This window comes from Felis catus, chromosome C2 (genome assembly GCF_018350175.1).
Source record: "Felis catus isolate Fca126 chromosome C2, F.catus_Fca126_mat1.0, whole genome shotgun sequence".
NCBI classification, from domain to species: Eukaryota; Metazoa; Chordata; class Mammalia; order Carnivora; family Felidae; genus Felis; species Felis catus.
Genome location: NC_058376.1, coordinates 65,850,311 through 65,869,195, shown reverse-complemented (window position 1 = coordinate 65,869,195; position 18,885 = coordinate 65,850,311). Strand labels below are relative to the sequence as shown.

The 18,885-nt window shown below is 35.8% G+C and overlaps 1 protein-coding gene across 3 annotated transcripts in view; it reads left to right on the top strand.

Annotated features, from left to right (window-relative positions):
• Positions 1-18,885, top strand: part of GSK3B (glycogen synthase kinase 3 beta) — a 197,802-nt gene that overhangs the window by 52,589 nt on the left and 126,328 nt on the right. For all 3 annotated transcript variants that reach the window (XM_003991674.5, XM_003991675.5, XM_019839811.3), the window contains exon 2: positions 13,019-13,212. In XM_003991674.5, the coding sequence (XP_003991723.1) occupies positions 13,019-13,212 (194 nt within the window). The remainder of the gene's footprint in view (positions 1-13,018; positions 13,213-18,885) is intronic.

The following is an 18,885-nucleotide window of genomic DNA, read 5'->3' as shown; positions in this document are numbered from 1 at the left end:
TTAATGTGGCCTTTCTTTATTTAGTTTGTGATCTCTAATAAGACTCTTAACATCTTAGAGCTTCAATTTCCTCATCTGAGATGGAGGTAATTTCATGCACCTCACGGGATTAAGATGAGGTGCATTAAAGAGAGGTTTTTAGAAAAAGAAAAGATTAAGAAAGGTTTTAGTGAAAATAATTGGTAAGGCATCTGGCTCTTTTGTGTAGTAAGAAATACTGAATCCAAATTTTGAATAAATACTGAATCTGGTTTTCTCAATAAATAAATTTTCTTTGAACAGAAAGCTTCATAAAGGAAGGGGCTTTGTTTGTCTTTATTTATTTTTTTGTCTTACTCATTTTTGTGACCCTAGTTCCTAGCACATTCTGGTACACAGAATAGTGCTTATTAAGCATGCGATGGATTAATCAATAATGACAATGTATTTGAACCAAAAATTCTGTCATATCATCATTACTTTTCTGTTCTCAAGATTTTTGAAACTTTTTGTCAGCCTAATCACCATTAATATGAGAGAATACTTACAAAATAGAAAGGATATGCATGCCATGAGCATATATGTGAGAATTAATAATATACAAAGCCACCTAAGGAGTGATTTATTGAAGTACAAGTATTGGAATTATAGGCTTGCATCCCTTTCTCTTGCTTTCATTTTAAATAGTACTCACTTTTCCACTGATTTTCTTTTAAAAATGAGGTTATGTTCCAGTGCTTCTGCAGAAGCATTGTGGAGGTATGAATAAAAAAAGAAATTTAGCCAGTGGTGTTAGCAAACTGGTGCGGGTCCTGCCCTGGTTTATTATTAGGTCAAATAAGTAACAGTAGGAGATGATAAAGACCATCTGAAAAGGGCAAGGTTAGGAATGTAGTTGTTTCCCAAGGACAAAAGTTCTTTTTCAAGAGAAAGTGTTTCCTATCTTTAAGTCCTCTTGACTTCTGTCATTTTAAGTAATGAGTCAGCAGTGTGAGAAGTACTCTGCCCTGGCATGGGGAGTATCCAGCATATGCTTCTCTGATCCCCTGGCAAAAGGATTAGCCATACATCTTAGGCAGTGACAGAACCAAAACTTACTATAGTCCCACTGTGAGTGTAGGACTGTGTCATTCCAATGGTACAGTTAGCATCTCTTCTAGCAGAGCCTCGTAGTGAGAAATGCTAAATGGACTCTGCTTTGTGAATTTACCCGGTGGATCTGTCAATACTCTTCTGTGGAGACATGGGCCTAGGATTTGTCCTTTGTCCTACTTGAATGGTATTACTAGGTTCTCTAAAGTCCATTTTTTTATGGGGAGAGTATTAGGGGATGTTAAACTAGTTTTAGAAAGAGGAAGAGGGGCACATATAAAAACCCAATATGGATTTGATTCCAACTAATTAGAATCAGGTGGGACAATGTTACTTAATTTATTTTTCTTTTAAGCATATTCCTTATTAACTATAAATGCAGCATCATTACTCATATAGTTGTAAATGTAAACTAAAATTAATTTGAAAATGTGTGGTGCCTCTTGTAGAAATGGAATTAATATAGGATTTATACCTGGTTATTTTATTTTTCATATTAGTGAGATTCTTGTAAAACTCTTAAGGGGATACCCTACCTTATTTCTACTTTAACAGTTTGTTAAGTTAAAATGTAATATCTTAGGTATATTTTCCACCAAGATTATACAGAAAAGTCTTAACCTGTAAATAAATTGTATTCTAAAAGTTCATCACTTGTTTTGGGGGAAATTAGAACATATTTTTCCTTTGAAAGTTTTGTTAAGTATGTAAAATAAAAATGGCTAGGTGCTAGGCAGGCTATTCTACAAAAGCCTAAGCCATAATTAGCTCAGAGAGCTACATATTTATAGTGAAAAATAATAGTAAACAATAATATTGCAGGGGTATTAATTTAACAAAACTATTAAAAAACCCTAAAACTAGTTTTGAAAAATTCTCTTGAATGCTGGTAGTTGATTGATAAAAAGATTTAATTTGAGGGGGATAAGGAATAGATAGAGACTTGTGTGATGCTGACAGATCTTTCTGGTTACTTTCAGGAGCTTTGTAGGTTGATGGCATTGGCTTTTCAACTCATGGCTATTAACTTTCTCTTGACTGGTATAGAGCAGAAGTGCTATCCTTTTGCTTACCAGCTGTGGTTAAGGGGTCCTGTCCTTCTCCCCCCCCCCTCCCCCCCACTGCACCCCAGCTCTTGAGTGGAATGAAGAGAGTAGGGAAGAGAGAAAAATTTTCCTCTAAGATTTGTAGAGGAAAAACAAACAAAAAAAAGACGATGGAAAACCCTAGGATGTTGCCTGAGGTGGATTTAATTGACAGAAGAATAATGCAGGCTTAAGGGGAGGGGACAGTGTTAACAATATGAGGATTCCTGTTGGGGGAGAGAGAAGATGGTAAGTGTGCTGGGTTAGACATCCTTGTATTGGTCAGTAGGTGCTCCTGAGTATCTTTGGAAGCTGTTTAGAACTAGGTATGAGGAATAGTGAGCTATTTTGGTGTTTATATATGCATATATTTCAGAGTTTTTCATGATGTGGAACAGCAACCACCACCCAAATAATTGTATACATTGGAGTATTTTTAAAAAATTTTTAAATGTTTATTTATTTTTGAAAGAGAGCACAAGCCGGGAAGGGGCAGAGAGAGAGAGAGGACAGAATTCAAAGCGGCTGCAGGCTCGGAGCTGTCAGCACAGAGCCGGACCCGGGGCTCAGACCCACAAACCATGAGATCATGACTTGAGCTGAATCAGATGCTTAACCGACTGAGCCACTCAGGCGCCCCAGTGGGGTATTTTTAAAATAATAAATTGAATTCTTCTTTTTCTTCTTGTTCTTCATCTTCTATTATCTTTAAACTTCTGAAAAGTAGAATAATGTAGGCGGGAGATTGTGATGTAGAGAGATTTAGTCTTCACATTCCTTTTTCTGTTTATTGATTAGAAAAATCATGCTTTCCTGCTTTTTCAGATCCCAGTATTTCTTATTTAGAATAAACCAGTCTAAAAAAAAGCAGGAAATGCTCTTTGTATCCCAGCAAAAGTAGCAGCTGTTAACCAGTGGATTATTACTTTGTATTCTGATACATCTGCTCAGGTGCTTAAATGTTTGTTGTCAGTTCATTGATTTGATTTTCCTCAGAATTCCAACTCTTCTTGTACTCAATTTAGATGATTTGTCTCTCAGGTAACCTTATATCTCAGACAAAATGAAGCAGTTTTATAGTAAAAGATATTTTTGCAGTACATATTAAAAAATGTGAGGACATTTAATTAAAATGTATGGTTATACTGGACAGTTATTTTTGTGACTATTTTGGAATAGAAGTAGATGGCTTGATTTGTTTCCTTCTATTTTTGGTATTGGAAAGTGTACTAAACTTGGGAGTTGGAGGAACTGGGTTGTAATTTTCAATATTACTGTGTAAGCTAGAGCAGTTTTACTTATCTTTTGAACTTCAGTTCTCTTTTCTCCATTTAGTATTGGTTCTGCCTCCCTTATAGGACTATTGCCTGGCTAAAGTGAGGTAATGGGTGTAAACATGCTTATAAACTGTAAAGTGATTCATAATTTGTTACTATGTAATGATGATGAGTGATGGTCATGTGTGGTGATTGTCAAATCTCTGAATTTTGTGTTTGCATTTTCTTCTCTATTGAATGACCCAACCATTTTGAGAGGTGTTGATAAGAGTCCTGTGTCATCTTAGAAGAGTAGTTAGAGGTTCTTTCTTTAGTGACTTTTAGACATTTAGTGGTTTCCAAAGTAGAGTGGAATCTTGGATGAATTCATTCACCTATAAATAAATTAATATTTTACAGCCTATGTGCATAAAGCATAACATGGGGCTACAGCAATAAACGTGTGATAAACATGATTGTTGCCCTCATAGATTGGATAATATCCAAAGCATATTGGACCAGTTGAGAATAAGCAAGTCTTCTGGGGGAAAAGAAATCCCATCCTGCCTTCTTTCCTGCACCAGTGTTTGAAATTTAACAGAAAATTTTAGTTTTATAACCTCCACTTTAAAATGTGTGTAAAAATGTGTGTAAATTTGTATACTGTGCTGTAGGAAAAGCAATTTGAATTTACAGGTGGGATAACTTCGGTGCATAGTTCAGGGGAAAGCAAGGCAGTGCACTGTTACATTGCAGGGATCTGAGTTGTCAGAAGGCAGTATTGAGGATAATGGGGGTATCTGGCAGGCTGAGAAAAGACCTAGTTCATTAAAAAAAATGTAGAGTGTTGGTATGAATTTTACACTCGCTTAAAGGCTAAAATAAAATATATCAGCTTTGTTAGGGCTTGTTTTCTGGCTTTCTTCTGGACTTGGTGCTGCTCAAGACTCAAGTTGTCAGAAGTGTGACTACTGGATCAGTGAGTCTGTTTTGTAAAGTAATTATTTATTTCTTTTGTCTAAGTGTTTTCCATTTACTCTTTCTACTCATGTACCATATACATATTCATTTTTGTCATATGATAAACTTCCTCATTAAGAAAAATTTAAATATACCCCTTATTCCAATCTCCCTCCCCCAAATTTGGGCAGTTTGTAAATCAAACAGACAAATATATTTAAAACTTAAATATTCTAATGTAAATTCCTAAAAGTTGAAGTTCTTATACACATCCTGCAAGCCTTTTAGACTTTCATGGAAAATAAACCTGTCTCTAAAATGCATCTTGATGTTGTTTCAAGTGAGGGTTTAAGACCAAGTGAAATATTTATTCATTTGGGGTTTGGTTTAATTTTACTCCAATTCACTGGAGTCAGAGGAAAAATATGCTTGATTCCAGGTCATGGTTCAAAAGTAAAATAATATTTAAGTTCAGGCTGTTGAAAATTGGCAGGATTCATTCTGGTTTTTGGTTTGTTTGGTTTAAAGTAAAATTAGGTTTTTGAGAGAAGAGAAACATTTTGAGTCAATTAAAATTAGTTCAAAAGGACTATGGATATTTTGAGTTAAAACTTTTGAGATACATACTTTTGCGATAGATACCTCAGAACCTTTTGTAAAGTATTTCAAATTTTCAGTTCTGCTGAAAATAGAAAGTTGATTTTGGGACCTCAACGCCTGTGTTGTTTTTTAGCATGGATTTAAAGCAAAGTAACATTGTAGGGTACAGGTTTTAGTTCTGAATCCTGTGGGTGCAACCAACGGAGTTACTTCGGGTAAGTTATGAAACCTTTTCAGTTACCTTAGTTTCTTCCAATTTTTTTTTTTTAACGTTTATTCATTTTTGAGGGACAGAGCATTAGAGGGGGAGGGGCAGAGTGAGAGGGAGACACAGAATCCGATGCAGGTTACAGGCTCTGAGCTGTCAGAACAGAGCCTGACCCTGGGCTGGAACTCACAAACTATGAGATCATGACCTGAGCTGGGGTCGGACTGAGCCACCCAGGTACTCCAGTTTCTTCCAGTTGTTAAATGATTATCGTGGGTATGTCACAAGGTTGTTGTAGGGTTTCAATAGTATTATAGTTCTTTCTCAAAGTACGGTCATTGGAACTGCATTAAGAATTAGAAGGAGTACTTATTAAAAATGCAATTTTCTGAGCTGCATTGCAGACCTACTGAGTCTCTTTAGGGGTGACATTCTATTTTCAGTAAACTCTCCCAGGTAATTCTTCTGTCTTCTGTGAGAGGTTCTTACAAACTGTAAAATGGTACTCAAAGAATATACTTACATATAGACTGATACAAATTGAACTTAAGACCTCAAGAGGTGTCCCCTGCCCAGTTCTTATCCATTGCTGCATATTAATGCCTCAAAAAAACCAGAATTATTTGGAAAAGAGATATGAAACGACTAATTCTCCTACCTATAAATAAATACAAATGTGGCACATTGGGTCATTTGTTTGGCTGCATGTTATCAACATATTTGCAGTAAACCCTTCATTCTGTTTTACTACTGGTAAGACCATTTGTACCTAGGGAGTTGTATCTGATCAATGGTAAGCATAAGAAGAAGCAAAAGCACTGCTTAAAGTTTAACACAAAGTAGCCAGTTCCCAAATCCTGACAATTGTGCTGGAGTAATTGTACAGAAATTCAACAGCAGACCTTTGCTGAGCACCTGCCTTGTGCCAAACCCTGTGTTAATAAGCGCTAGAGAAAGGTATATGATTCAGATAATGTCTGGCTTTCCTAAGAACTCCTTAGTCAAGTGAGGGGCTCAGACTCTTAATAATTATAGAACATTGTGATAAGCACTGTAGAAGAGCATATACCACATGTTAAAAGAGCATAGCAGGGCAAAATAATGTGTTGTTTTTTTTTTTCATTTCCACTGCCAATAATTCAAAGGTCAGAGAAACTATAATTTGTTGAGCACCCTCTGTGGGGCATGCACTTAAAAAAATGCTTAACCTACTAATCATCATAGCAGACTTACGAAGTAGCTGCTATCTCCATTTTATAGATACTAAATGGTAGAATATGTACTTCAGACCTTGATATGACTTCGGAGTCCATATAATACAATATATCTCTAGCAAAAAACTTGACCAAATTTTTTTTTCTTAAGGGGAGTTTTACGGTTTTTCAGAATTGATGCTTGTTAATCCCATTTACATGGTATATTCCTTTGATTAAAAATGTATTATAGGGGCGCCTGGGTGGCGCAGTCGGTTAAGTGTCCGACTTCAGCCAGGTCACGATCTCGCGGTCCGTGAGTTCGAGCCCCGCGTCAGGCTCTGGGCTGATGGCTCAGAGCCTGGAGCCTGTTTCCGATTGTGTGTCTCCCTCTCTCTCTGCCCCTCCCCCGTTCATGCTCTGTCTCTCTCTGTCCCAAAAAGAAATAAACGTTGAAAAAAAAAAATTAAAAAAAAAAAAACTTTTTAAAAATGTATTACTATGCTGCCAGGGACTTTGGAGTCTTCTGTCTCATCTTTATCCTCCGCCACCCTGTTTTTCCTTTCTATTTCTAGAAGTGATATATAGGGAAACGTGTCCAAAGCCAGCCCATGTGTAACATCTGTCCATTTTGTTTTCCCTGCCTCTCCTTTTTGTTTACTCTGTCTTCAAAAGAAATGATAGCAATTCTTTTATTTTTTTCAGTCCTCTAGATAGAATCATGTGGAAATGAATGGTGTCTCAGGGAAATGTCTCTGCTGGAAAGATTTTTAGCATATCAAGGTTTCATAGAAATTGCCTTAAAATTTATATCATGCTCTTGGCCATTGGGGTTGATCTGGCTGATTGAAGTGCTTGATTGAAGTGCTTGATTGGCGTTCCTTTCTTCATAGTTTTGCTCTGGGGTTGTGAGCAGATGCACTCTGGCTAGAGCTTCCACATCATAGAGTCGAGTCCCTATTTCACGACAAGTTTATTTTTGAATTTGCTCACCTCTGATTCTGTGGACCTCAGTTCCTTACTTTTTATTTCTTTTGCTTATTTTTATGCTTTTTTCATGTTTTTAAACAAGTTTTCATGTTTTGTGTACATCTTGCCTTAGTAGATGTTCCTTAGCGAGTTACTTAGGACAAAAAGTATTTGAACTTTGAGATCAAAACTTGAAAGTTTGACAGTAGTCAGTGTTTCCACTTCAGACAATCTTAATCATGCCTGAAATTGATGTTCGTTTTGATTCTTTTGAGTAATTTATATAATATTTTTTGATAGAGTTTTGCCATGTTATTGTTAAACATATGTAAAAATAGCTGTTACTTCTCTTCGGGATGGAGAAGCATAGGCAGTGTGTTTACCCTACTAGTACTGTTGTTAAATAAAACAAAACAAAATAAAACAAAATAAATTCTTTAAAAAAAATTTTTTTTTAATGTTTATTTATTTTTGAGACAGAGAGAGACAGAGCATGAACCGGGGGAGGGGCAGAGAGAGAGAGGGAGACGCAGAACCAGAAGCAGGCTCCAGGCTCTGAGCCATCAGCCCAGAGCCCGACGCGGGGCTCGAACTCCCTGACCGTGAGATCGTGACCTGAACCGAAGTCGGACGCTTAACCCACTGAGCCACCCAGGCGCCCCAAAACAAAATAAATTCTTAACAATACTTCATACCTTCCTTGTCACAAGTAGTATGCTGGTTTCTCTGGGTTTTTGTTACAGACTTTTAACTTTGTTATTTCTGTAGAGAGAGGTTATTTTTGAGTTAAAGGAAATTGTTAGACAGTCATTGACTTTGTTCAGTATGACTTGTTAACATCTCTATAAGCCTCACAGAAAGTATAGTTGTTGCTTTTCCTCAGCTCTAAATCTTATGAAACATCATGGGGCGTCTGGATGGCTCAATCGTCCGACTTTACCTCAGGTCTTGATCTCATGGTTCATGGGGTTTGAGCTCCCAGTGGGAGCCTGGAGCCAGGTTCGGATTCTGTGTCTCCCTCTCTGTCTCTCTGCCCTTCCCTTGCACCTCCCCTCTCAAAAATAAATAAACATTAAAAAAAATTAAATCTTAAACATCAAATCAAATGGCTAAAATATGAATGAGATTTATCATTCATAGAAAATTAGGATGTCAGTGTCAGATACCTCCTAAATATTTAAACATGGTTGAAGTGGCCTTTCGGTTTGGGGATGCTCATTCCACACTTGGATGCTTAAAAAAATGTAACCATGAGGTGTTGCTTACAAGGTACAAACCTATGTTTGAGAGGTTGGATACTAGGTCACACATATTATTTTAGGATATGCCTAAGGCTTTTAAAAAATTGTATTCTATATATATAACAGCCTTCAATAGAAAGTGGTTATTCTCTTGTATATCATCTTTCCGTTGCTTTATAAGGAGTCTATTGTGGTTTATATATTTAAGATTTATTTATTGTGGTAAAGAGTAGGGGATTTAATTCTATTTTCTAATTATAATAGGAAGTTTATACCTCCTGAGTGAATTTTAATTGTAATAGAGGATCCCAGGAGTCCTCTGGCAGGAGACAAAGCCTCCTGGAGCTAAGCTGTTCCCACTGTTCTGTTGTACTGCATTTTTTGAGACTAGTTTTGTTGTAATTGGTATGAGACTCACTATGCCATGCATTCTGAGAAATTTAGCATTGGGCAGAGTGGTGACTTTTTTTTTTTTTTTTTTTTAAATGAGGGAGATTTATTGCTTTCCAGTTTTTCATCAGGATTTCGGCCTCTTGGTAGCAGTGCTTTATAATGCTCTGTTGCTAAGATTGAAAATTATACAATTTCTGGTAGCAAATGTTAAATTGTTTGAACATCACTGAATCGATTATTTTACATTTTTGTTTTCCATGTGCTTTTGCTTTGGGATAAGTTTTGAAATCGAAGGTTACCAAAGTATTTTGGAAAATAGCTCTTTAGCTATTAATAAGTGAATGATTGAGGCCTGAAATCTGTAACAGATTATCATTTATTCTTTTATTTCTTACTACTTTCGAGCTGATCTTTTTATATTTTCAGAAACATCTGCTTCTTGCGGGGGGGGGGCAATAGTATATGAAGTTAAAGTCTTTCAGCTGTAGTAGGAAGGTTGTAAAATATAGCAGAGGCAGTATGAGGCAAGGGAAGAATTCTTGCTACTCAGAGCTTTCATCTCTTAGTTTTACTTTCCTCATTTGCGTAGTAAACATTATTATAATGTATCCCTACATTTATTGTAAGTATTAGAGTAGATAAAACAATGAACTGGATGGATACACAGTGAAATTTTATACAGCTATTTTATTGCTAAGTCGGCAAATTACAATGCCAAATGGTGGCATGCTTTTCCTTGGCACATTAGCTGCTGACTGCCCCATGTGCTCCTAATGCTCATGCCAAGTCATCCCCAGTATTATCTTGCCATTTTTTACAGCTCTGCTATTTCGGATCTCCGATGAAGCATTCTGAATAGAAATTCCAGAATGCTTGAGGTAGAAAGCCTGAGAACCATCGTTCGTGTTATACTTAGAGATTTCATATTAGTAGAGAATGTAGCCCATAAGAGTTCTCAGCATTTTCTGTAACTGGAAAGAGAATAGAGTGAATCTTTAATTTCTGCTGAGATAGTAAGTCGTTTTTTTTTTTTTTTAATAGATATACCAGAAGGTGAAAGGATTGGTCCTTGTCCATATCCAATCATAATTTAACACTAAGAGGCCTTAAGACTTAAAAGTCTCTTCCAGTGATAGCATCTGTAGTACCTATCTATTTATCTTTCTACCCTGCTTTAATATTTTTGCAGAATTACTTCATTTATGCATTATAATTTGCATATGAGAAAAAGCACGATTAGATGTTAGGCATTAGCCAGGCCTAATAGTTGATTTGAAGAGATTTTAAATCCCAGGGTTCTGGGGCGCGTGGGTGGCTCAGTAGGTTGGGCATCTGACTTCAGTTCTGGTCATGATCTCATAATTTATGAGTTTGAGCCCCACTTTGGGCTCTGTGCTGACAGCTCAGAGCCTGGAGGAGCCTGCTTTGGATTCTGTGTCTACCTGTCTCTATGCTCCTCCCCCACTCACGCGCGTGCGCACTCTCACACTATCTCTCTGTCTCTAAAATGAAGCTTAAAAAAAAAAAAAACCCAGGTTTCTTATGGATATCTTTCATAGCTGATTCTTGAAACCCTGAAACAAACCATTTTTCTGAAATGTGGAGAAATGCAACCTAAAGAGGCAAGTAAGGAAAGTCATTACACATGCTTATATTGTTTTAAGTTCTCTACTGAAAGCAAGTACAAAACTGTGGCTACTGTTTTTTTTATTGAAATATGGTTATACAGTAGAAAAGCATAATTTTTGTTTATGCCTCAGACAGCTTTTGTTTTCAGTTAAAGTTGTGGAATGCAACAGCCATTCTTAAAATCTGTTAATTTATTTTAAAAATAATGATGCTTTGTTTTGTGGATTAGACGTGTGAGATTTTGCAAGCAACCTGTTCAGTGAAATTATTCATAGTCCTTGAAATATATAGTTTTTGGTGATACGGTTTTGACTTGGATGATCTAGGGAAGAGTTGGTTGGACTGTTTGAAATCAATTCTGTTTTTTATTTTCTTCGGACAATTGGATTGTAAGAAAATGTGTTCAGTACCTTGAATTTTAATCTTTCCTGAATCTAACCTTCTAGATCTCTTCATTTTGAGTTTAAGGTCAGAAGACTGTGATTCTGTCTTTAGAGGAATGTTACAAGTAAAGATAGGTTTATTTTACAAATGAAGAAGAAAATAACTTACATTAAGGTTTATAGTCAACCTGAAAAGTTGTAGTTAACATTAACATGCTCAAAAGTGAAAGTGATATGGAATATTTGGGGGAATTGAGCATGATGATTTAGAATTGAGATTTGATTAAACTAGGTTTTGCAAATATATTAGATTTATTTTACTAGGAAGTGAAATGTGAAGGGATCATTTGAAAGCATTGAGAACTGTATATGTATTGACTTGTGCTGGGATTTGCATGTATTTAAAGTACATATAATACTATTGTGAATAAAAATGTTGGTGTTGACGAGATTTGAGTTACCTTTCTACAAGTGGTGTTAGATCTGTTGGGCGTTATACCTTAGAACCAAAACCCTACATATTTAAGGTAGTTAGCCATGATATAATATATAATGTAGACTGCCTGTAATTTACCTTGCTATCTTATGTAGGAATCCTTCATTGCTTTTGTGTCTGTCAGGAAGACTGCCTTATAAACAGGAGCATTAATTAGTCACAGATATCACTTAGTGTGTTTGTTTGTTTTTTTTTTTTTTTTTTGTCTATATTAGTACGTTTGTGAACTAAAATGGCTATACATATTGGTTAAATGTGCCACTAACATTTGGATATTCATTTACCTGGTAATTTTATTTTGGGAAAAAACACTCAAACCATTGGAAAATGAGATTAATATATATTTTTTTATATGTGAGGTTCAAGTGAATACTTCAAAATCTTGGCTTGGTATCTAGAGTTAAAAACTACATTTTTTTCTTTTATTAGGTTAGTATGAATTCAGTTAGCATCATACAAATAAAATTGATATAATGGAAGAGTAGAAGAAGAAACAAACGGAAAAAGTGCAGTTTAGTCAGTGAGCCTAAGGACTTGGATGTACTGAGATTTGGTTTCAGATTTGTCAGGGAAGAGAGAAGCACAAGTCATACTTGCTACTTACCAATGATTGTACTCAGTAGAATCTCTGTGTATTCTGAAATCACTAAAAGAACAATTTAAAACTCTTTAGAATCAGGTTCTAGGTAGCATAGTATGGTTTAGAATAGTTTAAGAGTTCACAGACCCAAGATGATTGTGAACTCTGCCTAGGCAATAAGAGGTGGCTCTTGAGCTTGAATTGCAGAGTCTTTAGATTGTTACTGGGAAGGGTGGGAAGGCACAGAAGATAAGGCAAGAGCTATTGAGTGGGCAGAGACCACAGAACCAGTGAGCTACTTATGAATGAGGCTCACTCAGTTCAGAATGGGTTTGGTTTTTCTTTTCTTACTCCAAATTAATATTCTTTCCCGTGTTCCTTTTCCCCATTTGACCTTTCTCTAAGAGATAGTTGATTTTCTTAAAAAGAAGTAAGATGCAGAGAAAGAAAAACTCAAAGCCTTACCTTCCTAAAGGCAGAATGGTCTGAATAGAGTCAACATATTTAGATGTTTTCAGTAGTATTTATTTTCAAGTAAAATAAGGAAGCCTTGAGAAAAGAACTAGGGCCTTCTTTAGAAAGAACAGATGGGATTCAAACCCAGGGTCCACCATTTGACTTTTGACCTTCAGCAAATTTAACATTATTTCCATTAGTTTTGTATGGAAACAGTATTATATACTTCATGGGGTGATTGTTTTCATTAAATAAATCCCCATATGTAAACTAAGCATGATGTCTAGTCTACAGAATGACTAAATAAATGGTGGTTAAAAAGTTACTTACAAATTGAAACAAATAGTTGAAGTAATTCTATACAATAAACTAAGATGAGCATTTAAAAATGATTTGTAGTAAAAAACATAGTTTACTATGTAAACTATTGTGTACTTCAGCAATTTTCTCTGTTTAGTTCTTTACAGTTCTTATTTTTCTGTCTCTTGTTTCTTTTAGGAGACAAAGATGGCAGCAAGGTAACCACAGTGGTGGCAACTCCTGGGCAGGGTCCCGATAGGCCACAAGAAGTCAGCTATACAGACACTAAAGTGATTGGAAATGGGTCATTTGGTGTGGTATATCAAGCCAAACTTTGTGATTCAGGAGAACTGGTTGCCATCAAGAAAGTATTGCAAGACAAGAGATTTAAGGTAAGACCTTTGGTATTTCATGCATTTTGTTGCTATCAGTTGATGTGAATGAGTATTTTTTCTAATCATTTCTTTTTGCTTCAAATTTCATTTACTGTGCAGATTTATTGTAGACACTGTATTTTCTCTTGTGTATTTTGTAGAGATAAAAGTTACTAAAGATTGCAATATTATTTTTGAATCACTGCCTTAAGTGATATATGATTTTAAAATGCTGTGAAAGGTAGATTAAAATTCTTAATTTATACTTTTAAAAAGTGACCTCTCCTTGCCTAGGGTCTCATTGGTGTAGGAGACCAGAGAAATAGTACCTGTAGTGTTTGGTCATTTGACTATTGACTATGCCTCCTTTCTTAAAATTTCCTTTGAATCTGTAATGCAACACTATCATTTTTTTCCCCAATAACTGACTTTTCTTTGCTATTTTCTTATGTCTTTCTTCAGTCTACTCTGAGAAACAGTTTATTTTCATTTCCTACACCAGCTCTTTAGGGGATCCTATGCATGAATGTTGAAAGGTCATCTCTATGTTATGGTATAGTGTAGAGAGTCAAAAGATCTGGGCTCTAACGTATGTTCTGCCATTAACAAGCCATGCAGCTCTGTTCTCTTCTCTACTTCTGCCACCTCTGCAACATCTTACTGAGAGTCTCCCCTGTACTAATAAGTATGCCAAACATGAAGGGCTATAAAAATAAATAAGAGATGATCACTGCTCTGAAATAGCACAGAGTCTACTATCTTTATTGCTCTAGAGTGTCTCAAACATTCTAAAGAGGTTTTTTAGGAAAAAAAATTGTTACACCTTTTGTCTTCAGTACTCACTCTCTCTCCTAAGTACTAGTCCCATGTTGCCAAATGCCCACTGGATATTGATATCTGGTATCTCACATTGCAAGGGCTTCTTGCTTAATTCTGATCTGACTTTTGAGACCTGGTGGAAATCCTTTCTGTTGCTTCCCATTCCTTTTTGCTTTTTCCTTCTAATGATGTCATTCGCTTTGTCATTCAGACTTTTCTGGTCTCTCATATCTCATATCCACTTGTCACCCTGCATTGATTTTTTTTCTTTTCTTTACTGCCTTGATGATTTGTGCCTTCTTTCCTTTTTTCATCACTAGTAGTCTAGTCAGGCCCTTGCCATTATTTGGCTTACCTACTAGTAAGACTCTACCTCTGATCTTCTGCATACCACCGCAAGAATAATCCCACACTTAAGGTTGATCATTATTTCTCCTACACACAATTCTTCTGTGGTTCCTCATAGTCTAGAAAATAAAGCCTGCCTAGTTCAGTAGTGTGTTCAGGGACTTCTGTAGTCTTATCTCCAAATACTCAGCTTTCCAAACCTTTTACGCTACTGTCCATGAAATATATATTGGTTTTTATTTAGCTTCCTTTCTGTCACTCCCGTTCTCTTGCTAATCTAAATCCTGTCCTTTATGAAATTTCTCAGATGATTCCGGCCAGCCATATGGATTTTGTTCTAAATTCCTTGAACACTTATTGTCCCTGAACTAGGAAATTCCAAATTTTTTCATGACAAGGACTCCATTTTTATTATATGTATCTCCTGGAAACCCGCAAAATCAGTGGGTTGGTTTTTTGTTTTTTGTTTTGGATTAGTATTGATGATAGCAAATACTTAACAAATTCTTGGTATATACCCAGTGATCTCCTAAGCTTTTTACATAATTAGTTTTATTTGAGCCTTATCATTAGTACTGTGAGATTGGTACTGTTGTTATTTGGCTAAGAAAACTTACGCACAGAGATTATAAATTAACTTGTCCAGGGTCACACAGTTAGTAAGTAGAAAATTGGGCAAGTATTTGAATCAAGCATTCTGACTCCAGAGTGCTTTGTTAAACATTTTATCATCACTGCATCAGAACCGTATATTCTGTTTAGAAAGTATTTGTGTTTGTATTCTTGTTTTTTTTTTTAATTAAAAATTTTCCCTTTAGCGTGGTTTATTTATTCATTTGAAATAGTTTGGTTCATTTGTTTCTGAATGTATCCCTTCTTAGAACTTTAACCCTGTTTTTTGTTTGTTTGTTTTTTGTTTTTTACTTTTTAAAAAATTATATTTTCTATCTGTGAAACACACTAACATGGTTCCAAAGGTCAGAAATATACAAGTGCCATTTCTTCTCTATTCCCTGTATTTTGTTTCTACTTGCTTCCTGTAGCTAGCCAGTCTCATTATGTTTTGGTTCATTTTTTCTGGGTTTCTTTTGCACAAGTGAGCAATTAAGTGTAATTTTCTTGGCTTCTTTTTTACATAAAAGGTAATTTATTAAGGGAGCTCTTTTGCACTTTGCCTTTTCTCTTGATATAGTTCTTAGAAATCATTGCATATCATTTCAGAGATTTTTCTCATCTAGCTTCATAGTATGCCAGAGTTGATTCAACCGTTCTTGTATGTATGGATATTTCATTTCTTTTCAGTATTTTTTTTATCTCCAAGAGTGCTGCTATGAAAAACCTTCTCTCATATATTTTTTTAATTAGATGTGTATCTTCAGAGTAAATTAAGAGAGGTAGACTGCTGAGTCAAAGCATAAACACTTAGGTAATTTTGTTTGATGTTGTTAAATTCTCCTCCATAATGGTTGAATCAGTTTGCGTCCTCTTTGGTCATTTGAGTGCCTATTTCCCCTTAGCGTGGACAACTTGCCTTGCCTAAGTTTTTCAATTTTTGCCAATCTGATATGTGAGAAATGGTAGCTCATTGTAGTTTTAATTTATAATCTCATTATTATGAATGTAGTTCAACATCTTTCCATCTGTTTAAGGTCTGTTTTGTTTTTGTATGTGTAAATTGTTCTTTTTTCTTTTTGTCCATTTTTTAAATGAGTTTTTGGTCTTTTCCTCTCAACTCTGAAGAGTTCTTTATTACGGATTTATTCTTTATCTGTGATGTATTGAGTATTTTTACCTTGTGTATTCTGTTTTTATACCATATGAAAGTCTCCCACTACCCCATACAGTCGAATTTATTGTTCTTTTCTTTTATCATATGTGGATTTAAAAAAAAAAATTTTTTTAACGTTTATTTATTTTTGAGACAGAGAGAGACACACAGCATGAACAGGGGAGGGGCAGAGAGAGAGGGAGACACAGAATCTGAAACGGGCTCCAGGCTCTGAGCTGTCGGCACAGAGCCCGACGTGGGGCTCTAACTCACTGACCGTGAGATCATGACCTGAGCCGAAGTCAGACGCTTAACCGACTGAGCCACCCAGGCGCCCCATATGTGGATTTTAATTTATGATTAGAAAGCCTTTTCCTTATAAAGCCTTTCCTTATAAAAAGCCTTTTCCCCAGGTTAAAGAGAAATTCAACCGTATTTTCTTTTGGTAGTTACAAGATTTCACTTTTTACATTTAAATTCCCTGATCTGTTTGAAGTTTATTCTTGTTTATGGTGTTTATGCCTCTGTATGGTATGAGTTACTGATATAATTTTATCCTTTCTTTAAAAAAATTTTTTTTTATTACGTTTATTTATTTTGTGAGAGAGAGAGAGGAGGAGAGAGGCAGAGAGAGGGGGAGACACAGAATCCAAAGAGGCTCCAGGCTCTGAGCTGTCAGCACAGAGCCCAACATGGGGCTCACACCTACAAGCTGTTAGATCATGGCCTGAGCCAAAGTTGGATGCCTAACCGACTGAGCCACCCAGGTACCCCGTAATTTTATCCTTTCTCAATCATTAACCGGTTAGTTGTTCAGTACAGTTTATTAAAAGGCTGATCTTTTCTCCAGTGATTTGAGATGCTATGGTTATTACATGCTAAATTTCCACGTGTACTTGGTCTGTTTCTGGACTTTCTGTTCTGTTCCACTAGGTCATTTGCATACATGTTCCTGTGTCAGTACCACATTATAGTATGTTTTAATATCTGGTTGAGGTAATCCACTCTTGGGGCTTTTTTTTTTTTCTCCTAGCTTTTCTTGAATGTTTATTTTTCCATATGAATTTTGACATAAATTTGGCTAACTCGATTTAAAATAGGTTGCTGATACTCTTAATTGAAATTTCATTAACTCATTAACTTAGGGAGAACTAACCTTTTTGTGATGTTGAATTATCTTATCGAGGAATAAGAGATATCTATTTGTTCAAATTTACGTTTGTGTCTTTCAGGAGTTTTATTTATATAGACTTTTGACATTTCTTATTAAGTTTGTTCCTAAGTACTTATTGCTTTTATTGCTATTGTATGGTTTTTTTGTTTTTATTTTAATTTTTTCTCTTACATGCTAAAAAGTGGTAAGTTCATTTCATTCCACTGTATCACCTTTCCTTTGTGAAACTTAAGTATTTGTTCTTCTTGCTAAATGTTAACTGTTTTGGGGCGCCTGGGTGGCGCAGTCGGTTAAGCGTCCGACTTCAGCCAGGTCACGATCTCGCGGTCCGTGAGTTCGAGCCCTGCGTCGGGCTCTGGGCTGATGGCTCAGAGCCTGGAGCCTGTTTCCGATTCTGTGTCTCCCTCTCTCTCTGCCCCTCCCCCGTTCATGCTCTGTCTCTCTCTGTCCCAAAAATAAATAAACGTTGAAAAAAAAATTAAAATTAAATGTTAACTGTTTTAAAAAAAATAATAAAATTTGATACATTGACCAATTCATTTCTCTTGATTATTATAATATATATACTACGAATTTTTCTGACAACTTAAAATTCTGTAGTTTCACATCTGTGGTTTATGTAGCTGCTGCCTAGGATTATATTAAATAATTAGATATTTCCAGAAAAAGTTTGAAGTCTTCTCCTTGCCCAATCAAATAAACCAACCTGTTGAACCTGCTAGTATCAGTGAGAGGCAGTTTGTTTTGGTGAAAAAACAAGGAGAGAGAAAACAGTCAGAGACAAAAAAAATCAAGAGGAATTACCCTGCATCAGCAATCATGTAAACTATATCTAAGACACTGAGCTTTTCTATTAGGAATTTCTGGAATAATCTTCATTTCAGTATTGTTTTACCTGCAGTTTGAATGCTTCCCCCCCCCCCCCCCGTGACCATTCTGTGACAAATTACTTAAACAGAAATTAAATTACTTCACTTAGCCAGTTTAGAAGTACTTGTTATAGAAAATGCTCTTGTGGTTTTGTAGAGGTAAAGTCCAGCTAGGTACCTTATGTAGGAGACCTTTGATATTAGAGCAGAGAGAAGATTAATCAATCCCAAAAGCTACTGACACTTGTTGAGGCCAGCTTTTCTAATTTGAAAATTGGTTAGTTGCATTTTTTAATTAATTAATGATCTTAGCTTCATAAACTATTAATTTCATTTCTCCCTTTGAACTAAGTCATAGGTTTCAGGTCTCCTGCTTGGTTTCACTTGTTCTGTGGTTAGATATGGGAGTGGAGGTGTGAAGTGTCACTGTTGTTCTATTGTGAATAGAGAGTGAATAGAGCCCTACTTGTAATATATACCATTTTCAAGAGTGAGGAGAAATAATGCCTGGTTTGATCCTCGAAGGTATGATTATTCTCTGCATGATGTTGTGGAGACACCAAAGAAGGAAGAAGACCTTGTTTACATTAGTAGTTTTGTAAACTAGAGTATATTTATTAACTTTTTGAGTCTCAGTTTCATCATCTATGAAATGAGAATGCTACTACTACAGCAATGCCCCAGCTTACTGTTTGGCACAGAAAAGGAGTCAT